The 25,118-nt window shown below is 54.2% G+C and overlaps 3 protein-coding genes across 3 annotated transcripts; 2 read left to right on the top strand and 1 right to left on the bottom strand.

Annotated features, from left to right (window-relative positions):
- Positions 1–3,472: 3,472 nt before the first annotated feature.
- Positions 3,473–17,334, bottom strand: LOC142431637 (interferon lambda-3-like). The gene is made up of 7 exons (XM_075536652.1): positions 17,268–17,334; positions 5,678–5,872; positions 4,676–4,857; positions 4,280–4,357; positions 3,854–3,997; positions 3,666–3,749; positions 3,473–3,571 (listed from the first exon to the last, which is right to left on the bottom strand). Exons 1-7 carry the CDS (start codon positions 17,332–17,334, stop codon positions 3,473–3,475), a joined length of 849 nt encoding a protein of 282 aa, XP_075392767.1.
- An 846-nt stretch (positions 17,335–18,180) lies between these two features.
- Positions 18,181–22,786, top strand: LOC142431636 (interferon lambda-4-like). The gene is made up of 6 exons (XM_075536650.1): positions 18,181–18,324; positions 18,652–18,723; positions 18,806–18,949; positions 19,157–19,231; positions 19,352–19,480; positions 22,640–22,786. The coding sequence occupies exons 1-6, from the start codon at positions 18,181–18,183 to the stop codon at positions 22,784–22,786; spliced, it is 711 nt and encodes a 236-aa protein (XP_075392765.1).
- A 417-nt stretch (positions 22,787–23,203) lies between these two features.
- LOC142431635 (interferon lambda-3-like) lies at positions 23,204–24,692 on the top strand. Its single transcript, XM_075536649.1, has 6 exons — positions 23,204–23,213; positions 23,308–23,489; positions 23,808–23,885; positions 24,168–24,311; positions 24,416–24,499; positions 24,594–24,692. Exons 1-6 carry the CDS (start codon positions 23,204–23,206, stop codon positions 24,690–24,692), a joined length of 597 nt encoding a protein of 198 aa, XP_075392764.1.
- Positions 24,693–25,118: the final 426 nt, after the last annotated feature.

Here is a 25,118-nt window from a genome sequence, read left to right as displayed (position 1 = left end):
AACAACCTCTTATGGTGGTGTAACCCCCTCAAGGGGGATGGACATCAGAATTATAGGTGAAGGGATATATCAGATGGTGTAAGATATGTATGTATGTATGTATGTATGTATGTATGATATGAAAAGTCTCAAGAAGAAAGAAAGTGCTTTGGAATTGATGATGGCAACATTTGTACAAGTTCACGCGATATCATTGATGTGTGAGTTGTTATAACATATGTAAGAGCCTCCAATAAAATCATTTATTAATAAACAATATTAACTCATCCGCATATACTGAGATTTTAAAAAATTTCCCCCAAAATGAAAAATAAAACAGCCTCTTATAAAATTGAAACCGCCTTATCTTGTTCAGTAGATTAAAAAAGTCTTTACCTACACCAATCGATTCCTCCTCCCCCCCCACTCCTTTTTTTTTTTTGGATGTCGTCTGTAAGTAAATCTTTATATCTGGGACCCTTGTCATTTACCTTTATTTTACTGTGATATGTGCTTAGCTCCTATGTTCCCCTTTAAGAAATTCTCCTCTCTACTCTTATTGTAAAGCATAAAGAACAGCCCTTTCTATTTCTCAACAGAAAGGACCTTAGGTCTGCTCTTTATCTTTTTCATGCCCCCCCCCCCGCCCACCCCACCCCCTTACCCACTGAGTAGGTGGAATGTCAGGTGACCATTCAGTGTCGGTTATTTTCTACCTGGAAGGCCTTCCTTCAGTACATCTTTTAAAGCAAGTCTGGTAGCAATCAAGTCTCATAATTTTTGTTTACCTGGGAATGTCTTAGCGTTGTCCTCACATTTTCAGTCACAACTTTTCTGGATATCTTATTCTTGGCTGATCTTTTTTTTTTTTCTCTCCAGCACCTTAAATACGCCATCTCATTGCTGTCTCGCGTGTGCCATGTCTGATGAGGAGGCAGCACGGAATCTTATGAGGAGCAGGTTGGATGTGTGTGGTTTGAGGGAGGGGATGCCAGCCCCCCCCCCACTCATCGTGGGTTTAATTAGCACAATTGTACGGTTGAGACATATAAATATTATATTAAATTCCTAGAGAGCATGAGAGATAAAAGAGAGAAATAATGGAGTCAGACACATTTCATGGTAGCAATGCTCACCTCAGCCCCGCTTGGTGGTCCACGTGGAGAGAGGGGGAAGGGAAGGAGGGCAAGGGGAAAGGGAAACAGGGGAGTTAGGACAGTAGAGGAGAGGGGGGACCAACAAGAGGTCCAGGGAGGGGCCAAGAGAGAGTCCTATTGCTAACCTAGGCCTATATACCTTTGGGGAGCATGCAAGCCCACTAATTACAGGTAAAGGCATCCGTCACAGGAAGGGGTTGCACTATAGGTTATATAGCAATGAGAGGGGGACAATCTAGGGACATACACGCAATAGAAAGAGGAGGGATTGGTGGCACACATGTGACAAGATGGGCGGATCCTAGAGTCAGGATGGCAGCCTAACTTTAGATGTCACCAGCCAGTTTGATCTGTTCTCTGGATCTCCATGGGAACCATTATCAGTAGGGTGTGAACCCCACCTACAGGAACCAAATCCATGACTGCAGGTCTGTCCATTGTCCTTAACAGCAGGGAGCGGGGCCTATTCCCTGGTGACTGACTGTCTTCAGGGAAGATGTCTGTAAGCATCTGACCTCCCCCCACAGATGCGACATCTGTGACATCAGGCTGGCGTCCACGTTTTCTCTTGTCTTTGAGTTTCTCGTGCTGGATTAAGAGACACCTCCGCGAGATTCCGTCACAATTCTTCCTGGACACAGTGTGTTGTGGTCCTCTGATGGAGAAATCCCCATCTCTTATGCAGCTGGGAACATTTTCGGTCATTATTTTCGGTCATTATTTTTCGGTCATTATTGTAGGGGCCGGAAGGAAGGGGGATGTTGGAGTCCTTGCTTGGGGGCCCCGAAGACGGGGAAAGAGTGGGATGCAGATGCAGGCGGCGCCCCACACGAAGGCTGACGTGTTCATAGAAAATGACTGGGCTGGCAAAGGTTTTATCATCGGTATTTTCACCACGATAAAAAAAAGTAAATGAATAAAAATGAAGCTGCATAAATGTATCAATAAGAATGACATGTAAACAAGGCCAGTCCTTCAGATGGACCATGGTGGATCAGAGGATGCAGGAAAGGCCTGGTGCGGAGTCTTCCAGTTAGCCTGCTGGGTGAGAGCAGGTTTTGAGCGCCGTGTAGTAACTGACCTGACGCATTCTATCTTTGCAGCCCTACCAGAAAGAAATCATCAAGGGTCCACATTTAATGAAGATGGACATGTGGAGCATCCCGGTCTGGGCCCCCAGGGTTATGACAAGCACCTTGCCCTCCTCGTGCACAATCAGCCAGAAGGCCTTGAACCTTCTCGACCTTCCACAGAGCATCACATCGGTCCACGCATCAAACTGCCAAGAACGCAGAGGTACGCCGGAGGAGGCTGGGAGTTGGTCGGATCTTTCCGGGTGCCTGACACACGGAGGATGTACTTCGGGGTCCAGTGGCCTGGAGTAGGTCCGGACATATCCTCCAGATGAAAGCTACTACAACTCATCCCCGCCAACACTGGGAAAAGACACGGGCTTGGTAGACATGTCTGGGTCTTGCGGACAGCTGGTTCCACACTTGACGGTGCAAACCTCATGTTCCACATCAGGCTCCAAACCATCTGTACGGGGAGACGCCGCTTCGAAACGGGTCAGAGCAGATCCAGGCGGGGGTGACATCGAAGTTCTGGCCTTTCCATCTGACAATTCTTTGGGTTTTGTGTCACCGGAGGACAACTTTAGAAAGAAAGGTCGCCTGGAGATGTTTAGGCAAATATCATAGTGTCTACGCAAAACCAAAGGAGTACACATCCACTGACCAAACACAGATCAGGGGATCCTCCTTAATCCAAACGACAGGTTAGCTGGACACGTAGACAATGTCTGCCTTGAGCATTGGGTGCTTTGTGTGTATCAGGTCGAATGGACAGCAGAGACCCGAAAGCTCAGGTGCACACCTCAGGGGGCTGTGGGATGTGGTGAGGGGGGGCACGACCACTCTGCAGGAGAGGATGGCACTGGCTGCACAGCTCAGAGCACCCCAACACGCCAAACTGTACATGTCGAGATGTTGGGCTGGGGGAGGTCCTGCTGTGTATCTCCTCACCCACAACCACACAGAAAACACAGACTCCGATGCCACACTGCTTCTTGTCTCAGGAGTTTATTTGAAAAAAATTAAGTTAAAAATAACTTAAGTACAAAAATATACATTTGATTGTGTCACAGTTGGAAACTGCACGCATATAAAAATAGTATTTGGTGGAAACCATTTGATATAAATATATTTATAAATATAAGAAATATATTAGTAAATATAATAAATAACAATAACAATGCAATAAGAATGTAAGAACACTGGTCCGTGATCATGTCCAATATCCAAGGCCGCAGAGGGCAGGATGGAGGAGCTGAGGGCTCAGACACACTGGTCTCCGCTGGCGACGCATTTCAGGTCCCCTGAGAGCAGGCGGAAGAGGTTCAATGTGACCGAGGCCACCAGGCAGCTTTGGGACTCCTGTGTGGGTGGAGGGTGGGCGATGAGGCAGTGGTCTCCCACCATCAGCCTCCTCCCAACTCAGGACCCTGGCTCCCCCCTCCCAGTCGCTCACCTTCTTCTCGGCCTCCTGGAGCCTGTGCAGCCAGCGGTGGAGGCGGCCCCGGGCCTGGGGCCCTGCTGTGGGCTGAGCTGGGAACTGTGGGGAGGGAAGGGGTGGTGTGAGGCAGGGCCCGGTGGCACAGGGGTGGGTCCCGCAGGGCCAGAGCCCACAGAAGGGTCTTGGGCTCCCTGAGGACTCACACATGCCAGGAGCTCCGAGCGGATGTGGCTCAGGGTGTGAAGAGGCCTGTCCAGGAGCGTCCCCAGGGCTGACCTGTCCACCGCCTCTAGCACCTTCAGGGTCAGGGTCAGCTCAGCCTCCAAGGCCACAGGGCGCTCCCACACCTGAGGAGAGAAGACAGAAGACAGGTGAGCACTGCGCCTGAGAGAGAACAGGTGAGGTGGGCAGGTGAGTGGGGACAGAGAAAGGAAGGAGTGAAGTTGGCAGGTAAGGGCGACAAGTGAGAGAGGGCACAGATAATGTCCCCAGGTGGGGGCTGTAGGGTTGGGGTGGTGTAGACAGGGAAAGAAGAGGGCGACACGGGGAAGGAGAGGTGAAGGTCCCACTTAAAGTGCAAGGCGGACAGGTCCAGGGGAGAAGGGGCGTCCCTGGCTCTCCCAGCTCACCTGCAGGTGTCTCAGGTTCCAGTTCAAGGGGAAGAGAGGGGCGCTGCAGTACCAGGTCTTCAGCAAGGGGGACATTTCCTAGAGAGCCAGGGCAGAGGTTAGCGCTCAGTGGCAGGAGGCAGGTTGTGAGCTCACTGTGGCAGGATTGGAGGCTGTCTGACCACGGGAGGGGCAGGATGGCTCACACAGGATGCTGGTGGAGACCGGTGCCCTGCAGGACCTGGGCGGCATTCTGCAGCTGGTCTCTGATCGCATGGAGGTTAGCCCAGTGGGGAGAGGGGGCCAACCCAGGGAAGGGAAGGTGCAGCTCAGCCCCCTGAGGGAGACCACAGAGAGAACCCACAGAGGGAAGGGGGTGGTGGCTGGCTCACAGCAGGAGGGCACAGGGGAACTCACCAAGGCATCTTGGGCCTTCTTGAAGGCCTGCAGCTCCCCTGGGGACAGAGACTTGTACTCGGTGATGTGGCAGCGCCTTGCATTCAGGGGGGCCCTGCTGGGTGGGGGTGTGGGAGCCGCTCCTGTCACGGTCAGCAAGGGGGCCATCAGCATCAGGGCCAGCAGGGAGCCCACGGCCATATCTGTGTGAGGGAGGAAGGCAGAGGTGAGGGGACAGGGAGGACCGTGGGGGCTCAGGGCAGGTGAGGGGCCCGGGTCCTGCCAGGGAAGACTCACCTCGCTTCATTTCTGGTCTGCTGTCTGTCAGGAGGAGGGGATGCAGTGGCTGCTCTGCGGCTGTCACCGGGGTGGGTCTGTCTGTCTGTCACTGGTTAGTCTGAAGCTCTGACCTGGGTCTCCTCCTCTGGGCCTCCTGGTCTCTGGCGGTGTGTCTGGAAGGCAGCTCCGTGGGGCACAAGACACCTGCTGTCGGGGCCCCATGGTGCCGCTTTTAACCTGCAGGAGCCGGCGAGCCCACTGATGTAGGAGAAGTGAAAGCTGGCCACAGGTTGACACCGCACACGGAATTCCCACCCTGGGGACACCCAGATGGGAGGGGCGGCCCCAGGTAAGGGCATGATGTTAGAATCGAAAGAGAAATTGACACTGCTGAGCATTCCAGGCGGGCCTCCAGGGAGAGGAGGAAGTGCTCACCTGGGCAGCTTCAGCAGCCCTGCGGGGGGCCTGCCAGGGCTGGGGCCTGGGTGGGCGGGGAGGGCTCTCCCTCCACAGGCTGCTCCAGGGGGAGGGCCGCTTCTGGGAGAGGCTGGAGCTGCTGAGAGGGAAGGAGGCTGCTGAAGGTGAGGAGAGAGACTGCAGGCCAGAAGCCAGACAGGCCGACCCAGCCCAGGCCTGACAGAGGAGACCAGCTGTCCCCCACCTTTCTACTCCTGATGCTGGGAGGTGGTAGGGGGAGGGCGCTGGTCTTGGGGGTGGCTTCGGCCTTGCTGGCTGCTCACAGACTGGGCATCTCGAGGTCACGCGCCCCGTGGCGGATCCCCTGGCCGGACTGTGGGGACAGGGCCACACTTAGAGAGGGGCCTGGGATCTGGGAATGTACCTCCCCAGCAGGGGCCCGGCCCTCCCTGTGGACCTGGGTGACGCGCCCTGGCAGCAGAAGGAGCAGTCGCATGCCGTCCAGCTCAGGGGCACCTCTTCCTGAGGGACAAGAAAAGGTCAGGCTGGAATGCCAGTGCTGGGCTCCTCCTGGCCTGAGACCAGTGTGCCCACAGCCCCAGGACCCTCCACCTGCCGGATTGAACTGAGTCTGTGTCCTGACACATAGTGGTCCCTCTGCTCCCGGGCAGCAGCCAGCACCTTGGGGGCCAGTGAAGGAGAGGGTGACAGGTGGCAACGTTGGGCTAATCCCCAATGGGTTCTACCGCCACGCCCACGGTCACCAAGACCCATAGCTGCAGGGTGACCACAGCTAAGATGCTTGAATCCAGACAGGAGGTCCTGGAGGCCAAGGAACCGGCCAGCTGCTCCCAGTTTTAGCCCCTGCAGGACTGCTGCAGAGAGGGCAGGCGCAGAGGGACAGACAGGTTCGCGGACTCTCCTACCCTGCGCTTGTGTCTGGTCCCTCACCTGCGACCTCTCGCTGCTCCCCTGCCACAGACCGCAGTTGGGCCTGCCCTCTACAGCCCACTGGGTCATCTCCAGGGTGTCCGCTTTCAGCAGCCAGCTCGGACCCTTCCAGACAGCTTTTACGGGTCCAGCGGCGTTACATCGGAGCTTCCCCCTGCGGGTCAACTTTGCTAACATCAGCGCTGGCCAGCGGCTGTGTGAGATCCCTGCTGCGAAGGGGACTTTGCCCCTCTGCGCCTGTGCCAGGGATGGTTCTGCCCCTGGCCTCTGACGGTAGGGCCGGTTTCTGTCCCTGTCTCTTCCCCTTTCCCTTTGGCCCCTCCATAGGTAATCCCACCCCTGTCCTCCCTCAGCGTCTCCATCCACGTCCTTTTCTTTTGTTCACACCCCTCTTTTTGTCTCCTTCACCGTGTTCAGCAGAGGGACATTGGGGCCATCGCTGCTGAGATCAGACGGCGCTGGGCTGGAAGCAGAGGCTCCCAGACAGATGGGTCGCTGAGTTTGACGCCAACCCCTTTCATCCTAAGAACGGCGACCATTTCAGAGCCCAGAACCCCAGGACACGTCATGATGCCCACACAGAACTTGTACATAGGCCAAAGGCAGTTATTGGAACAGAACAAGGGGCTACTGCCCGGGCTAAACCAGGGAAGATGTACATCTGGATTGTGCCGTTTAACCGGACTGCACCCCCCTGGAGGAGGACAGGTTACCTGGGGAGCTAGCCTCTAGGAAGAAGAACAGGGTATCAGGATTGGAGAAACATCCACTAGCAACCTGCAGCCCGCAGGTGACACCGCCTTGCTTGCCGCAAGCCAAGAAGACTCGAAGCACTTGCTCATGAGGTTCAAAGGCTTCGGGTTTTCACAGTGTATTTTACCTTGACCTCAAATGAATGAACATCTGAGGCGCGGGGATGAGCTGATACCCAGGGCTCAAGTAGAAAGAAAATGTTTTGAAAATGATGATGGCAACATGTCTACACATGGGCTTGACCCAATGGCTGGCTGGCTGTCAGAGCCCCCAATAAAATGATTCAAGAAAATGGACATCCTTGTAACTGCACCGGTAAGCAACAGCCTGTTCAACAGAGAGCAGATTGGCGTCGTCAACACTTCCACTGCCCTTGGAGCCATGCTCAACCCTCGTGGAAGCAGCAGAGAAAGGATCCAGGAATGTGTTGCATTGGCCAATCTGGTGCCCAAGGACCTCTCCACCTATTAGCATGACCTTGAGACTCAAGGTGAGCCGACCCTAACCCAGGATATTTTCCATCGCTTCCTAGGTGCGCAAACACTGGATAAGGGGTAAGAGAGAGAGAGGATTTGGTGCCTTTGCTATGAGGCTGGAGAAGAATCCTGACTCTCCTGCAGACTGGCAGCAGTCCTGGAAGGAGGATGGCCAGACTTGGTCTCAAGTCCAGGGACAGGTCTATCAGGAAGGCCTCGTCCCTGGAGAAGGACACCAGTCTTGCTAAAGCTGAGAGTCAGTGAGACAGAGGGGAGCACTTCCTAAGGTGGCTCAGACGTGGCCCTTGGGAGGAGGCCTGGGACTACCCGCCCTACAACCCCGACCCATGAATCTCCCCCTCAGTTTGACCATATCTGACTCTGCTCGTTGCTTTTCCAGCAAATATCAGGCCAGGCGCTCTCTCTCTCTCTCTCTCTCTCTCTCTCTCTCTCTCTCTCTCTCTCTCTCTCTCTCTCTCTCTCTCTGTCTCTTACTCTTATTTTCATTGTGGTTTGGGTGGAAGTTTACAGAGCAAATACCTGGGGCCCCTGTGCCGATTGGTCCTTCCTGCCTGCCCTTTCAAGCCTTGTAAGCTTTGTCTTGGGGCAGATGCTGCCCTTTGAGTCTGGCCTCGATTGTATCAAGGGGATGTACGTATGTTTCTCGTGTGTACTGTTTGGCTTGGGTCAGGCACACCTTAGGCCTCAAAGTAACACCTTTGCCAGCCTTTCACTCCTTATAAGAGGCCTCCTGCAGCAGGTCTACCCAGTGCAAGGCATCCTTCGATCTCTCGATGTTCCATGAACATCGATTGTGGAGACCAGAAAGAGGGCATCCTTGACCACTTCAATCTTTTATCCGTTTCTCATTGAATGAGGATGAGGGAGGAAGAATCCATCCACTTTGAATTATGGTACCCATGAAGAATCTTGAAGGTACCGGAACTGCCCAAAGAACAAACAGATGTGTCTTGGAAGAAGGCTAGCCAAAATGCTCCTTCAAGGCCAGGAGGGCAAGACTTCATCTCACGTACTTTGGGCATGTCATCAGGAGAGACCAGTCCCTGGAGAAGGACATCGTGCTTGGTAAAGCAGAGGGGCAGTGAAAAAGAGAAAGGCCCTCCGCTAGGGATGGGTTGATACAGTGGCTGCAATGACGGGCGGGCTCAGACATTAGAACGATCTTGAGGTGGGTCCAACCCTGCCAGTGTTTGGCTCTGTAACCCAGGAGGTCGCTCTGAGTGGTAACTGATTCAACAGTACCTTCACCTCACGGTTGGACCGAGGGGTGACCCTGGAGTGGGTTCAGGTCCAGGTTTGGAGGATGTCTAAGGACCACAGTTTGGGGGTCTCTCTTTTTCTTTAAAAATAAGATCGAATATTTCTTTTTCCAATCGTCTAATCAACAAATATCCAAGGGAGCCAGCTGGAGCCACAGAGAACAGCTTAAAGGAGAGAAGAAAACTACTCAGCTCTCATCCAGCCCCTGGACCATCTTCCCCAAGGCATACAAATGGGACCTGGACAGAATCATGTGTGTCCTTGTCAAAGAAACCTTCTGCGTAAAGAGTCAAACCCACAAAGAATTCAAGACGTCTTGAAGGCCACAACCCTTTGAACAGGGACGAACGACCCTGCTTCCCCATCCCCCCACCCCGCCCTTTTCTCTCAGCAATTTCGCCCAAATTGGAACCAGGCTGTATACAGGTTGGCAGCCTGCACTTTATGTTTTATCATTATCGCTCATTTACATCTTCTCATATCTTTAATTACACGGTGCAGTTAGGGCCCCAGCAGGAAACAGATGGTCCGATCAATTTAGGATAATTGGAGGTAGGTTGAATACCGGGAGTATTTACAAAGAGATTGGAGCGTACAGGGAAGTGACCAGGACTGGTGAAAGGCTCCGAGCAGTGGGTCTGGAGTGGCGTGGTAACTGGACCCCGGGAGCCGCCAGGGAGCTCGATTGGGAGATCAGCCCAGTCGTGGGGAGCCTGCTGGGAGGGCCAGCTGCCATTCAGTGGACTTGGATGCATGGTGACCTCATGGGTGTTGGCACAGAACTCTGCACCCCCGTTTTAATGGTTGAGTTTGGGGGCAGGTGTTCAGCAAACCTTTCTTGCGAGATGGCTGCAGAGTGGACTCAAGCCCTCAACCGCCCACGGACCCCTGTAGGAAGACAGGCTGAGAAGGAGTACCCGGATCTCACAATGCCTCTCCTTGATTCTTCGCATGGCCTAGACTCAACCAGAGACCCAAAGCTGGCTACTGAGGACCCCGAGGAGGGTGGGGAAGCCAGGAGAAGACTCAGAAGGGCAGGCAGGAGGGTCACCCTGTCATCATATTATGTAACCTTGCATGTAGGCTAGTAGGCTCCTTGAACAACCCTATCGATGGGTATTGGTGCTTTTCCTAATGTTCTGATAAAGCAGTGTGGTGGTTATAGAATCGTTTGTTAATTTGCAGTTTAAGAATGAAGGGGTGGAGTTTAGTCTGTCAATCACATCATAGCCAATGAGGCCTCTGCATGGGCATGGCTTTCTCCTGAGAATTCTGGGAAATCTGGATTTTCCTTCTTGGAGATGGGAGACACTTTCTCTCTCTGCTGACTCCCTGGGAGACATTGCAGCTCACGAGACACATGGAACTTTGCTAGCGCCCTGAGCTGGAGAAGCCACATGGACCTACCCTGATGCAACCAGACCTCTGAAGCTGGAGAAGCCATGTAGAGACCCCTGCCAGCACTGAGATGCGTACCACACCACTGGATCCACAAGACTTCCCACCCACTGGCCTGTGACCTTCCTGCACTCAGCATCATTGCATGTTTCAAGAGTCTGAAGAGGACTGTATAGATTGGTATCAGACATATGGGCTAATATTGGACTTATGGGCTTGGACTGGACTGGGTTGGGATACTTTCTTAATATACAATTACCCTTTATATAAAACTGTCTCTTCAAATGGTGCATAAGCAAATGTGGTGAAGAAAACAGATGATGCCCAGTTATCAAAAGATATGGCATCTGGGGGTCTTAAAGGCTTGAAGGTAAACAAGCAGCCATCTAGCTCAGAAGCAACAAAGCCCACATGGAAGAAGCACACCAGCCTATGTGATCATGAGGTGTCGAAGGGACCAGGTATCAGGCATCATCCAAACAAAAAATCATATCATAGTGAATGAGGTGGGGAGTGTGGAGTGGAGACCCAAAGCCCATTTGTAGGCAATTGAACATCTGCTTACAGAAGGGTCGCAGGGAGGGGATGAACCAGTCAGGGTGCAGTGTAGCAACAATGAAAAATACAACTTCCCTCTAGTTCCTAAATGCTTCCTCCCCTTCCCCCACCCCCCACACACACTATCATGACTACCCAATTCTACCTTACAAATCTGGCTAGACCAAAGGATGTACACTGGTACAGATAGGAACTGGAAACACAGGGAGTCCAGGACAGATGATCCCTTCAGGACAAGTGGTGAGAGTGGAGATACTTGGAGGGTAGGGTAGGCGGAACTGATTACAAGGATCTACATATAACCTCCTCCCTGGGTGACGGATAACAGAAAAGTGGGTGAAGGGAGACGTCGGACAGGGCAAGATATGACAAAATACTAATTGATAAATTATCAAGGGATCATGAGGGAGGGGGCAGCGGGGAGGGAGGGGAAAATGAGGAGCTGATGCCAGGGGCTTAGGTGGAGAGCAAATGTTTTGAGAATGATGAGGGCAACGAATGGACAAATGTGCTTGACCCAATGGATGGATGGATTGTGATAAGAGTTGTATGAGCCCCTAATAAAGTGATTTTTTTTAAATGAAACTGTCTCTTACAGACACATGAGTTCCTATGGATTTGTTTCTCTTGTCCACTGGGACTGAGAGGTGGTGTTCTTAGGGACCATGGGATGTGTTCTGACTCATAGTGACTCTCTGTGCCCAGGCCCGTGCCAACCTCACAAGTGTTCCCGGGCCATGTTGCTGCCATGGTGTCAATCCACCTCTTTGAGAGTCCTCTTCTTGTTGGGCTGCCTCTCCCCTTTACCAAACATAATGTCGTTCTCCAGGGACTGGTCTCTCCTGACAGCGTCTCCCCATCTTTGCCTCGAAGGAGCACTCTGACGGGACTTCTTTCAGCAGTCCTGGGGACTTTCCACAGTCTTCGCCAGACAAGTCAAATGCATCAACTGTCCATTAAATGTCCAACTTCCACATGCATATGTAGTGTGATAAGAGGCCATTTAAAATACCATGGCTTGGGTCAGGCACACCTTAGTCCTCAATGTAACAAGATCTTTGCTTTTCAATAAACTAAAGAGGACTTGGGGAGCAGGTTTTCTTTGCACCATCCATCTTTTGATCTCTTGACTGCTGCTTCAATGAGCATCGATTGTGGCTCCTCTAAACCAGACAAAATTCTGGACAACTTCAACCTTTCCCCAAATGGATCATCTTGTTACCTGTTGGTCTAGTTAGGAGGGTTTGGGTTGTCTTTACACTGAGCCGTAATCCACACTGAAGGCTGCGATCTCTGATCTTCATCAGCAAGTGCATCAAGTCGTCCTCGCTTTCAGCGAGCAAGGTCGTGTCATCTGCATATCGCAGGTGGTGAATAAGCTTCCCCTGTGCCTGATGCCACATTCTTCTTCATGTAGTTCAGCTTCTCTGATTAGTTGGTCAGCATATCTGTTAGTCTGGGTACTTTAGAGGAACAAATCCACAGACACTCATGTGTAAGAGAGAGATTTATATATAAGTTAAGTGCACATCAAGAAAACATCCCAACCTAGTGCTGCCCAAGCCCACAAGTCCAACATTAACCCATCAACCCATATGTCCAACCCCAATCCACAAAGTCCTCCTCCATCTCACAAAACAGACATAATGATGCCGACTGCAGGAGGAAAGCCGAGTCAGTGAATGTGTAAACATCTCAGCACTGGCAGGGGTCTCCACACAGGTGCTCCAGCACCCAGGGCTGCATCGGGGTAGGTCCATGTGGCTTCTCAGGGATGTCTCGCAGGAGGTGAGCCTTGCCAGCTGATGCAGGGAACCGGCTAAGGCAGCTGCACCCTGGTGTGATCATCACAAAGCAAGAGACCCTAGAACTAGAAAGGCAAGGCTCACCGAGCCATTTATCCCTCCGCCCTTCAATTAATCCCAAGTATTTATCGGCCAGGTTGGCACAATTAACTAACTCAGCATACAGTTGAACAAGCACGGTGCGAAGATGCAACCCTGACACACACCTTTCCTGATGTTAAACTAGGCGGTATCCCCTTGTTCTGTTTGCACAACTGCCTCTGACTCCGTGAGCGCAATCCAGTGTTCTGGAACTCCCATTGGGGAACAAGTTTGACTCCCAGAAGATGTTGACAATGAACCCTGGTGGTGGCAGCGAGGGGAGGGGAGATTGCTACTGACGGCTAAGGAGTAGAAGCCATAGAGGCAGGGGATGTGCTCCAAGGCTGTGACAAAGAGCTCTCCTGTCTCAAGCATCCTCAGCGCGGGGATGAGCAGTCAGTCACTCGGCTGTACCTAGCTTGACTTCTCCTCCGCCTGTAGTGCCCAGGATTTCCCGAGGGGATGCAGAAGTGCAATTATCAACGGAGGGCTAGGATTCGCCCACATTTTATTTTATGTGCACAATGACTTTTATCAGGGTTTGGGTTTTGGTCCCCCACCCCAAGGGATTTTATTTTCAAAGTGACTAGTCTTTAGCTTAAGGAGCAGGCTTCTGTGTGTGTCTGACTGCTTTGTTTGACTCCAGAGGAGGAGGGTGAAGACCAAGTGCGCCTGAGCAGCAGCTGGGGCTTGCTCGTACGTAACTAGTGGCCATCTTGAGCTCAGGGGTGAGCGGAGGCTCTGGTCCATTAAACGTGTCTGCCAAGCAGCTTCCCCTCAGCAGGGAAAACCAGAGAAGCAGAAAGCTCGCACCGTCTGTCCCCCCTCACCGCCACTCTGTCCTTTCCATCTCACCGAAACCCTGTAGGACAGGCTAGAACCGCCCCTGTGGGTTTCTGGGATGAATTCTTTATGGGAGTAGAAAACTGCATCTGTACCCTGCAGAGCAGCTGGTGGTGATGGTTTTGAATCACTGACCTTGCAGTTAGCAGGTCCAAAGGCTAACTCGCGATGCCACAGGGGCTCCTTGGAAGTAGTAAGGAGTGTACAGTAGGGAGTCCTGGTAGGGCTGTTGGGTAAGTGTTGGGCTACTACATGCAAGGTCAGTGGTTCAAATCCACCAGCTGCTCCTTAGGAGAACAATGAGGCTGTCGTGTCCTGCAGGGATGGACAGTCTTGGAAACCCTATGTAGGGTAGCAATGGGTCAGGACTGACTCAACAGCAATAGGTCTGGGGGGAGAAGCATAAATTACATTTCAAGATCTGTGCATCTGCAATGTGCAGAAAACATCTGTGACTGTGTGTGTGTGTGTGTGTGTGTCTTCGTCGTGGTTTCTGTTAGTACTGCTGCGGCTTGCTACCTACCATCATGATGGAAAGAACTGTGATATTTCAGTTAGAGGTTAGTAAAGATAGGGATGCATCCCCTCCAGGCCTTCCCCCCCATACAAGCCCACGGTACTTGTGCGATTTTTCACAAACACCCTGATCCCCGAGTCATCGCTCCTTCTCTGGCCAACCTTGTTGATCGTCCAGCATTCAAGTGCATCTGAGGCCACTGACAAGATCGTGGCGAGGATCAGGAGCACCTTGTCCTCGGAATGACAGCTTCATTCTTTAACACTCGACAGAGGTCTTTGTCAGCAGGTCTTCCTCACACTATACACCGCAGGATGTCTTGACGGCTGCTTCCACTCCGCGTGAATCCAGTATGTGCCGGCATTTGCTGCACCTGAACGATGCTGCTGAAGAAGAACACGGAGAGGGCCACGGCCTGCCAGACAGACAAACCAGTCTGTCTTGGAAGAAGTACAGCTAGCATATGCTCCTTACAGGCGAGGATGGCCACACTTCTTGCCCACGTCGGACATGCCCATGGGAAAGGGCATCTGTATTGGACAGGGTTCTCTAGAGAGACAAACCACTTTAAACTGAGGCACAGAACAAGCAAGGTGAGGCTCACCGAGCCATTTATCCCTCTGCCCTTCAGTTAATCCTACTTATGTTTATCGGCCAGGCTGGCACAATAAACTATAGCAGCATCCTGCTGCGTAAAGTAGAGAGGCAATTGGGAAGAGGCAGGCCCTAAACGAGATGGATCGACACAGTGGTTGCAACAAGGGCCTCTGAGATAGTTAAGGTTTATGGTGCTAAGCTGGCCAATAAGCACACGTGGGGTTAATTGAAGGGCGGAGGGATAAATGGCTCTGTGGGGCTCGCCTTTCTAGTTCTCGGGTCTCTAGCTTTCTGATGGTCTGACCAGGGTGCGGCTGCCTTAGCCAGTTCCCTGCTTCAGCTGGCAAGGCTCACTTCCTGCAAGACGTCCCTGAGGAGAAGCCACATGGACCTACCCCGATGCAGTTCTGGGCGCTGGAGAAGCCGTGTGGAGACTCCTGCCAGCGCTGAGATGCTTACCTGCTTACTGATTCGGCTTTCCTCCTGCAGTCGGCGTCATTGCGTGTATTTTGTGATATTGAGGAGGACTTTGTAGATTGGTGTCGGACATGTGGGCTAACAGTGCTGGGTTGGGATGCTTTCTTAATGTGCACTTACCCTTTATATAAAACTCTCTCTCTTAGACACATGAGTTTCTGTGGATTTGTGTCCCTCGTTTACCCAGACTAACACAGGCTCAGACACAGGAACCCGTTTGAGAATAGTGCAGGACTGGAAAATCTTTTATTCTGTTGTATAACTCAACGGCACCCACCACCAAAAACCACCTATTTACTTGGCTAACTTCTCAAAGTCAATAACCTGGGCTGTGAGGCTTAGAGATGATTCCTTAGGTGCTAGTCGTTTGTATCTGGGAGTTTTCTCCCACTGCAGCACCCACACTTCCGCGATTCCTAATTTCACTTCTGGTTTCTCGGTCTTCGAAGACGTGGTTTTATTTCCGTGCCGTGGTGGCTATCAGTTAGGTCGCTGTTGGTTACAAATAACTCCAACCCTGACTCAAGCTGGCGTGAAGGCGAGAGAATTCAATGAGTCATAAAAACCAAAGATGTCTCGGTTAGCTAGTCCTGTCAGAACAGAAACATCCCAAGATGACTTTAGCAAACTGAAATGTACTCTCTTGCCCCTAGGAGACTAGAAATCAAAATTCAGAGCTCGCAACTCGAACCACTGGCCTTTTGGTGAGTAGTCCAACTCTTAACCAACTCCACCACCAGGGCTAGTGCGGAGGTGTAGGAGACATCCAAACCCATCGCAGCTGGGTGGGGTCCACCTCATGGCGACCCCACGTGCTTCCGCATAAACATGGGATGTTCTTGGCTACGCTCTTTATGGAGCCCTGGTGGTGTCGTGGGTACGTGTTGGGCTGCTAACTCAAGGTCAGCAGTTCGAAACCACCAGCTGCTCCTGGGGGAAAAGCTGGAGCTCTCCCCTCTGGTAAAGAGTAACAGTCTCAGAAATCCACCGGGACAGTTCTACCCTATCCTCTAGGGTCGCTACATCCAAATTGGCTTGGTGGCCCCAGGTCTGGTTTGGGTTTTTCTGAATCCTTATGCAGGCAGAGTTCCAGGTCTCTCTTCCATGATGCTCCTGGGTGGGCTCGAACTACCAACCTCAAGGTTAGTTTCTGAGACTGTGGATCTTTATGGAAGCAGACAGCCTTATCTTTCTCCCCAGGAGCAATGGAGAGTTGGAACTGCTATGGTTGACCCACAGTGCCCCAGGCTGGTCATCCAGCACACGCTGTTCATTTATTCGCAGTGCTGCTGAGTGGACGGGTGACTCCATGCAGCAGAGCAGAATGTCCCCCAGGATTTTCTTGGCCATGGTGTTGACTGAAGCAGATCACCAGGTCTTTCTCCCTCGGAGCCACTGGGTGTGTTTGGACCAACAAACTTCTGGAGCCATTGAGTGCTTCATGGGTGCTCCACTAGGGGTCCTTGAGAACCATCACTACTTATCTGTCGTCATGACTGCTTACTCACAAACTTGATGAGAGTCATTTGAAATGCCCTTGGTGGGGTTAGTGTGGTCCCACTTGCCCAGGGCATGCTTCTGCTCCCCTGGACAAGGGTCAGACCACTGCCCGGGAGCCCACCCTGACCCATGGTGACCCCACAGGCATCAGAGTAAGGATGTGCTCCACTGGAATGTCCATGATTGAGTTCTTGGATTTAGAGCACCGGGACTTTCTTCCGAGGCACCTCCAACCTTCTGGTTAGCAAAATCCAAACCAAAAGCACGGCCATCGAGTCGACACCAATGCAGAGCATCCCTGTGGGACAGGGAGGTACTGCCCCTGTGGGTTCTGAGCCTGCCGCTCCTTAAGGGAGTAGGAAGCTTTATCTTCTGAGAAACGCCTGGTAGTTTCAAACTGCTGCCCTTGCGGTTTGAACCATAACCCTCTGTGCCACTAGGTGACTGGTTAACCGCTGTTAGCATCGGTCAACATAGCTGGGAGATGGCAGCGTGTCACGGACAACGCAGGTGGCCAGACCAGTGCACAGCTGCAGGCCAGAGTTCCTGCTCTCTCTGGGCCTCCATGGTCTGGGGGCAGCCCCTAGCAGGGACCTACCTCACAGGGTTGCTGAGAAAATGAGGCAGAAAATACACCCAGAGAGGTGACGACGGGTAGCTTATGCACCATGTACATTCACTTTGGTTATTCTCAGTGGCCGAGAAGAGCGTGCCCACATTTTCCATTTCCAACAGTAAGCTCGCCATGTCGTTACAAATAGTAAAGGGCCAAAGAGAAGAAATACAGCAATGAAAACATGGCAGCTAGACAGCTCTTCAGAGAAGAGCTACTTTGGAGACTTCTGGCTTCCCTGAGGAGAGGACCCTCCGGGCCACAGGCAGACTGGCTCAGAGGCAGGGACAGGGGCAGCAGCTGGATGACCTGACCGCACCCCTGGGGAAGAAATAAGAGAAAAGTCCGGATACTTACATGGGTACCACAGCCAGGTCCTGGCTGGCAGCTGGCAGAAACTGCGCTTAGAAAGCGCCGGGTTTATTTGTTCTTAGAGGGCAGGGGACATAGCAACAAAAAAAGAGAAAGACAAACAGATTCCAAGACAGACAGGCATCTGGCCTGGGACAGAGCCATCCCTGGGACAGGCCCAGAGGCGGCCAAGTCCTGCCTCCAGCAGGGATCCCACTCGGCTGCTGGCCAGCAGTGACGTTGGGAAAACTCAGCTGCTGGCCAGCAGTGATGTTGGGAAAGGTGAGCCGGGAAGGGAAATCCCAATGCCACACCAGTAGACCCATAAAAGCCGTCATGGAGGGTCCAGACTCGGCTGCCCATGGGGGACACCGCTCCGGACACCATCCAGTGGGCTGTAGAGGGCAGACCGGGCAGGCTGAGGGAAGCAGCCGGGAGTCTTGCAGGTGAGGAGTCAGGCTGATGCGCAGGGTAGGGGGGGGTCCCTGTGGCACCCTGCCAGTCCCTCTGTGCCAGCGCCCTCCCAAGTAGTCCTGCCGGGGTCTAACAGAGCAAGCGGGTCCTCCCTTGTCCTGACCTGGCTCTCGCCTCCTGCAGGAGCAGAGATGGGTTCGCGGGAAACAGCCACCATGACCCTGGGGCTGTGGTTCTTGGTGACAGTGGGCGGAGTGGCCAATCCCGGCATGGGGGAGCCCCGACGTTGCCTTCTGGCACATTATCGCTCACTCGCCCCCACGGCGCTGGCCGCAGTCAAGGAGCTGAGTGACTGCTATGTAAGTGAGGTTTGGGCTCCCTGCGTGTCCCAGGATCTGGTCCCAAAGGACCCTCGCAGCCCCAGCGGCCGGGTGTGGGTAGGGCATGTCCCAGCTCGGAGTCCAGAATTCTGAGCAGGTCACTACTGCCATGAGAGCGCGCCCGTGCGTGCGTGCGCGCGCGCGCGCGCACACACACACACACACACACAGCCTTTGCTCCAAGGCCCCCAAGACTCCCCCCACCCCTTCCTCCTTGGGGAGACTCCACCGAACCAGGAGCCCGGGGACCTACAGGTCGGTGGAGGGGTCAGGTGCAGCCCCACCTGACCTCCACTGGTCCCGCAGGAGGAAGAAACGCTGAGCTGGAGGCTTCAAAATTGCTCTCTCCGCCTCCGGAGGGCGCCGCCCAGGCCCGCGGTGAGCTCCGGGTGCCTGCGGGGGATGGGGGTCGCAGCCCCCAACCTCGGTCCCCTATCTAAGTGCAGCCCTGTCCCCGCAGTCCTGCGAGGGGCTCCGCCAGGTGGCCCGTGATCTCGCGGACGCTCAGTGGGTGCTGAGCAGTCAGCGACGCCCGAAGCCGCTCCCGGGGACCGGCCGGGTCCTGCAGCTGCTGGCGGCCGCGGGGCTCGAGGTGGCAGCCTGTGTGAGTGGCACCGGGGCCCTGGCCCCCCGTCGGTGGCACGCGCTGGGTGTGTGAATCCGCCCCGCTTGGCGGAAAACCCAGTGCCACCGGCTCCGTGCCCGCCCCCGACATGGAGTGGAACTGAGGGTTGGAGAGGAGCCCGGGGGGGTGAGGGGAGGGGGGCTCTTCAGTGCCTGGCTGACCCTGTCCCACCTCTACCACCTCTAGCTGGAGCTGGTCCAGCCAGGTTGGTCGAGAAAGTCTCTCCGGCCACCGCGGAGGCACCACAAAGCACGCCGAGACGTGAGTGGTCAGACTGCAGGGAGGACCGTGCTGGCAGGCCCCCAGGCTGGCCTCTTGGGGGGTTGTCAGGAAGGTGTCACACTCCAGACTCAGGCCTGCTCTGTCTCGCCCGGCTCCCAGGACTCGCCACAGTGCCGCGAAGCCAGTACGATCTTCAGTCTGCTGCGCCTGCTGTCCAGGGACCTGAGGCTAGTGGCGAACTCGGGGGCCTTGCGTCTGACCGCTCTAAGATGCTCACGGATCAAAGCCGTTGGAATCCAGCCTCAGTTTCCCCACTGGCAGCCAATGGGCAAGGGAAGCCCCAGGTGATCTAGGTCCTCGTGCAGCCATGAACTCCACCACATGTTCTTAGGAGGACAGGCACCTGGAGAGATTTCCAAGGATGCATCCTGTGACTATGCCAGAGTCCTGGCTGGGCATAGAGCGGGCTCTGCCTGGCTGCTGGCCTCCTGGTGGGGACCAGCTGGCCTCAGGGTGTTTCCTGGTCCACCCTCCACCCCACGGCAGGACCTAGTTCAACCTTCAACACCCTAGTCTGAGATTCTAAGACTGTGAATCTAGCCTCACTCTGCCTCTGGAGACCTCTTTCCCAGCGCCAATCGGAAGTGAAAAAGTCACCATAACGGAGTCCCAGGCTGCTGCCCGCCTGGTCTGTGAGAGTCCCTTGTGCCTTGAGGCTAAGACCGTGGGTGCTGGGCGATTCACCGTGATGCTTTCCAGCGGGATCCTTTTAAGGCGCACTTTCCAGCAAAAAGAAGCTGAGCGACAATATAAAGGCCAGAGCAGGCCTACTGGTCAGAGAGACCATTGGAACACACACACACACACACACACACACACAGCCTGTGGCCCTGGTCCCTACCTCAGGTCTAAAAATAAACTCACCTCAGGTCTCAATTTTCAGCAAAAACTGAACCAGTTTCTGGGGAGCCTATCAGGGGAGCATGCCTTAGACTGATCAATGAGAGACCGAAAGGACAGCAGGTGTCCCAGGACAAAGGTCAGGGGGTGAGGAAAGGAGGAGGGTAAGGGGACAGATGGACAGGGAACTGGAGAAGTGATGTCACGTGTGGGCAGGATGACCACGACGGGAAACAAACGGTGTTGGGATTAGTGCATGGACAACAGAGCTGCTTGGGACCCCTTCCTCCTTCCCCCTTCCCCTTCCCCTGGGGCCCACTAAGCATTTTATTTATATATTTAATTTTTTAAAAGGCCGCACTAGGAAATCGGTGTTCTGAGTTGCAATCCTGACGGCCACGGAGTCATGGTGTCACAGGCAGACACTGCATTCTCCCACCTCCCTGTCAATGAGTAACATCGCTGAAACAATGTTTCTCAAGTATTGCGCTCCCAGGAAAAGATCTCCTTTAGGTAATCAGACATGCATATCGGCGACTTGTATGTTAGCAATTACATGGACAGCACATCTCACGCAATTCGGTGTGAACAATTATCCATATGGGCGCGCATGCACAGTTGTCCCAACCTGTGGGCTAGCGGTTGTCCCAGGGCACGTGTCTGTTCCAGATCACAGAGCTAGTGAGGGCAGAGGCCCAGCCTTTGTCTCCAGCAAACGTCTTTCTAAGGAAAACAGCTCGGTGTCGAGGGACGTTGAGGCACGGTCCTCATGTGCAGCATTTGGTGAGGTGGACGGTCTCCTGCAGGGTCTTTTTTGGGGGTGCTTGCGAGGCTTGGATGCTAAAGAAGGAGCAGGAGTTTTGATATCCTAGATGCTCCTTGGGAGAAAGAGATGGCAATTGGCTTCCCTGAAGATTCACAGCCTTGGGCAGGCAGTGGGGGCCGTTGCGCTCCGCCCTGCAGGGCTGCGACACGTCTTTGTCAAGTCTGGTCTTGGTTGGCAGAGTCTCCCGCTGCCCTGTTTTAAGGGTCCTGCAATTGGGTCCAAACGGAGGAATACAACAGCGCTTGGTTTGAGCCCGGGCCTGCTCTGGGCGCTGAAACACTCAGACTTCTGAGTGAGGGAAAGAGGGGGCTGGGGTAGAGCCCAGTGTCAGGAATATCTCCACCCATTCTTGCCTCCAAAAAAACCTATCCCCTCCCTGGGAGAGGGACAGCAGAGAAGGGGGGGAAGGGAGACTCCGGATAGGGCAAGATATGACAAAATAACGATGTATGAATTACCAAGGGCACATGAGGGAGGGGGGAAAGGGGAGGGAGGGGAAAAAAAAGAGGACCTGATGCAAGGGGCTTAAGTGGAGAGCAAATGCCTTGAGAATGATTGGGGCAGGGAATGTATGGATGTGCTTTATACAATTGATGTATGTATATGTATGGATTGTGATAAGAGTTGTATGAGTCCCTAATAAAATGTAAAAAAAGAAAAGAGGAGAAAAAAATGATTAGGGCAAAGACTGTACAGATGTGCTTTATACAATTGATGTATGTATATGTATGAACTGTGATAAGAATTGTATGAGCCCCTAATAAATTGTTAAAAAAAAAGAAACATATCCCCTCGGGGTCCCGGAGCCCTCCAGCAGGGCACAGATGAGTAGAGAGGCCGTGTGCTGTCTGAGTGTCCGTCCAACAGCACAGCCACTCATAGGCTCTGAGACCTTAGGCAGGTGTCTGAACTCTGGCCCACTACAGTCCTTGACAATATAGGCAAGCCAGTCTCCCTTGGTCAGCAGTCCACTGTGGGGGCAGCCCCATAGCCAATGTGGGTCTGCACTCGGCACTGGCCAGCCCCTGGGCAGGACCCCGGAGTCACCTGTTGGGGGGCTAACCACAAGGTCAGTGGCTTCAACCCACCGACACCCAGGAGAGAAAATTGTCTTTCCACCCCTCTGAAGACACACAGCTTCAGAATCAGCCAGGGGTAGCTCTTCCCGGCCCCACAGGCTCACGGCGATTCTGAATGGACTTGGGGGCTGTGGGTTAGTTTGGCTTCAGATTCCCTTTGTCTGGAAAGTTCTCTCCTCTGATCCTCACCTGACTCCATGCCCCCCTCCCTCAGGCCTTTTCTTAAATGTGCTTGACTGGAGCCAGTTGATGGCGGCACACTGCTCCCACATCTGGGCTCTCCCTCCTGCTTGTCCCTCCTCTAGCATCCCTCTCACCCCTTCGTTGTGTGTGTTGGTAGCGCTCACCCTGCCACTGTGGACACTGCTTACTACAGTAGGGCAGAACAAGCACTTGTTGAATGAATGAATGAGGTTGTCCCAAACCTACCTGTTCCCCTGGAAGTGCTTGATCCTGACCCAATTCCAAAGTCTTTTATTGCTCAGGATTTTAAGACACACACACACACACACACACACACACACACACACTGTACCCCCCCCCCCGGCCCCAGCCCCAACATCAGGAGTAGAAAGGTGGGGGACAGCTGGTCTCCTCTGTCAGGCCTGGGCTGGGTCAGGCTGTCTGGCTTCTGGCCTGCAGTCTCTCCTCACCTTCAGCAACCTCCTTCCCTCTCAGCAGCTCCAGCCTCTCCCAGAAGCGGCCCTCCCCCTGGAGCAGCCTGTGGAGGGAGAGCCCTCCCCGCCCAGCCAGGCCCCAGCCCTGGCAGGCCCCCCGCAGGGCTGCTGAAGCTGCCCAGGTGAGCACTTCCTCCTCTCCCTGGAGGCCCGCCTGGAATGCTCAGCAGTGTCAATTTCTCTTTCGATTCTGACATCATGCCCTTACCTGGGGCCGCCCCTCCCATCTGGGTGTCCCCAGGGTGGGGATTCCGTGTGCGGTGTCAACCTGTGGCCAGCTTTCACTTCTCCTACATCAGTGGGCTCGCCGGCTCCTGCAGGTTAAAAGCGGCACCATGGGGCCCCGACAGCAGGTGTCTTGTGCCCCACGGAGCTGCCTTCCAGACACACCGCCAGAGACCAGGAGGCCCAGAGGAGGAGACCCAGGTCAGAGCTTCAGACTAACCAGTGACAGACAGACAGACCCACCCCGGTGACAGCCGCAGAGCAGCCACTGCACCCCCTCCTCCTGACAGACAGCAGACCAGAAATGAAGCGAGGTGAGTCTTCCCTGGCAGGACCCGTGCCCCTCACCTGCCTTGAGCCCCCACGGTCCTCCCAGTCCCCTCACCTCTGCCTTCCTCCCTCACACAGATATGGCCGTGGGCTCCCTGCTGGCCCTGATGCTGATGGCCCCCTTGCTGACCGTGACAGGAGCGGCTCCCACACCCCCACCCAGCAGGGCCCCCCTGAATGCAAGGCGCTGCCACATCACCGAGTACAAGTCTCTGTCCCCAGGGGAACTGCAGGCCTTCAAGAAGGCCCAAGATGCCTTGGTGAGTTCCCCTGTGCCCTCCTGCTGTGAGCCAGCCACCACCCCCTTCCCTCTGTGGGTTCTCTCTGTGGTCTCCCTCAGGGGGCTGAGCTGCACCTCCCCTTCCCTGGGTTGGCCCCCTCTCCCCACTGGGCTAACCTCCATGCGATCAGAGACCAGCTGCAGAATGCCGCCCAGGTCCTGCAGGGCACCGGTCTCCACCAGCATCCTGTGTGAGCCATCCTGCCCCTCCCGTGGTCAGACAGCCTCCAATCCTGCCACAGTGAGCTCACAACCTGCCTCCTGCCACTGAGCGCTAACCTCTGCCCTGGCTCTCTAGGAAATGTCCCCCTTGCTGAAGACCTGGTACTGCAGCGCCCCTCTCTTCCCCTTGAACTGGAACCTGAGACACCTGCAGGTGAGCTGGGAGAGCCAGGGACGCCCCTTCTCCCCTGGACCTGTCCGCCTTGCACTTTAAGTGGGACCTTCACCTCTCCTTCCCCGTGTCGCCCTCTTCTTTCCCTGTCTACACCACCCCAACCCTACAGCCCCCACCTGGGGACATTATCTGTGCCCTCTCTCACTTGTCGCCCTTACCTGCCAACTTCACTCCTTCCTTTCTCTGTCCCCACTCACCTGCCCACCTCACCTGTTCTCTCTCAGGCGCAGTGCTCACCTGTCTTCTGTCTTCTCTCCTCAGGTGTGGGAGCGCCCTGTGGCCTTGGAGGCTGAGCTGACCCTGACCCTGAAGGTGCTAGAGGCGGTGGACAGGTCAGCCCTGGGGACGCTCCTGGACAGGCCTCTTCACACCCTGAGCCACATCCGCTCGGAGCTCCTGGCATGTGTGAGTCCTCAGGGAGCCCAAGACCCTTCTGTGGGCTCTGGCCCTGTGGGACCCACCCCTGTGCCACCGGGCCCTGCCTCACACCACCCCTTCCCTCCCCACAGTTCCCAGCTCAGCCCACAGCAGGGCCCCAGGCCCGGGGCCGCCTCCACCGCTGGCTGCACAGGCTCCAGGAGGCCGAGAAGAAGGTGAGCGACTGGCAGGGGGGAGCCAGGGTCCTGAGTCGGGAGGAGGCCGATGGTGGGAGACCACTGCCTCATCGCCCACCCTCCACCCACACAGGAGTCCCAAAGCTGCCTGGTGGCCTGGGTCACATCGAACCTCTTCCGCCTGCTCTCAGGGGACCTGAAATGCGTCGCCAGCGGAGACCAGTGTGTCTGAGCCCTCAGCTCCCCCATCCCGCCCTCTGCGGCCTTGGATATTGGACATGAGCACGGACCAGTGTTCTTACATTCTTATTGCATTGTTATTGTTATTTATTATATTTACTAATATATTTCTTATATTTATAAATATATTTATATCAAATGGTTTCCACCAAATACTATTTTTATATGTGTGCAGTTTCCAACTGTGACACAATCAAATGTATATTTTTGTACTTAAGTTATTTTTAACTTAATTTTTTTCAAATAAACTCCTGAGACAAGAAGCCGTGTGGTATCGGAGTCTGTGTTTTCTGTGTGGTCGTGGGTGAGGAGATGCACAGCAGGACCTCCCCCAGCCCAACATCTCGACGTGTACAGTTTGGGGTGTTTTGTGAGTTGGAGGAGGACTTTGTGGATTGGTGTTGGACATATGGGTTAA

The sequence above is a fragment of the Tenrec ecaudatus genome, chromosome 18, assembly GCF_050624435.1.
Source record: "Tenrec ecaudatus isolate mTenEca1 chromosome 18, mTenEca1.hap1, whole genome shotgun sequence".
NCBI lineage: Eukaryota > Metazoa > Chordata > Mammalia > Afrosoricida > Tenrecidae > Tenrec > Tenrec ecaudatus.
This window is presented reverse-complemented; position numbering and strand designations above follow the sequence as displayed.

Bases quoted from the DNA above. Each gene is read 5' to 3' on its own strand.
- LOC142431635 (XM_075536649.1), top strand. The intron at 23,490-23,807 runs GTGAGTTCCCCT...CTGGCTCTCTAG, and splicing joins AGAAGGCCCAAGATGCCTTG to GAAATGTCCCCCTTGCTGAA. The intron at 23,886-24,167 runs GTGAGCTGGGAG...TTCTCTCCTCAG, and splicing joins GGAACCTGAGACACCTGCAG to GTGTGGGAGCGCCCTGTGGC.
- LOC142431637 (XM_075536652.1), bottom strand. From the start codon at position 17,334: ATGGCGAGCTTACTGTTGGAAATGGAAAATGTGGGCACGCTCTTCTCG. The intron at 4,358-4,675 runs GTGAGTTCCCCT...CTGGCTCTCTAG, and splicing joins AGAAGGCCCAAGATGCCTTG to GAAATGTCCCCCTTGCTGAA. The intron at 3,572-3,665 runs GTGAGCGACTGG...CCACCCACACAG, and splicing joins TCCAGGAGGCCGAGAAGAAG to GAGTCCCAAAGCTGCCTGGT.
- LOC142431636 (XM_075536650.1), top strand. From the start codon at position 18,181: ATGACCCTGGGGCTGTGGTTCTTGGTGACAGTGGGCGGAGTGGCCAAT. The intron at 18,325-18,651 runs GTAAGTGAGGTT...CTGGTCCCGCAG, and splicing joins AGGAGCTGAGTGACTGCTAT to GAGGAAGAAACGCTGAGCTG. The intron at 19,481-22,639 runs GTTGGAATCCAG...TCTGGCCTGCAG, and splicing joins GATGCTCACGGATCAAAGCC to TCTCTCCTCACCTTCAGCAA.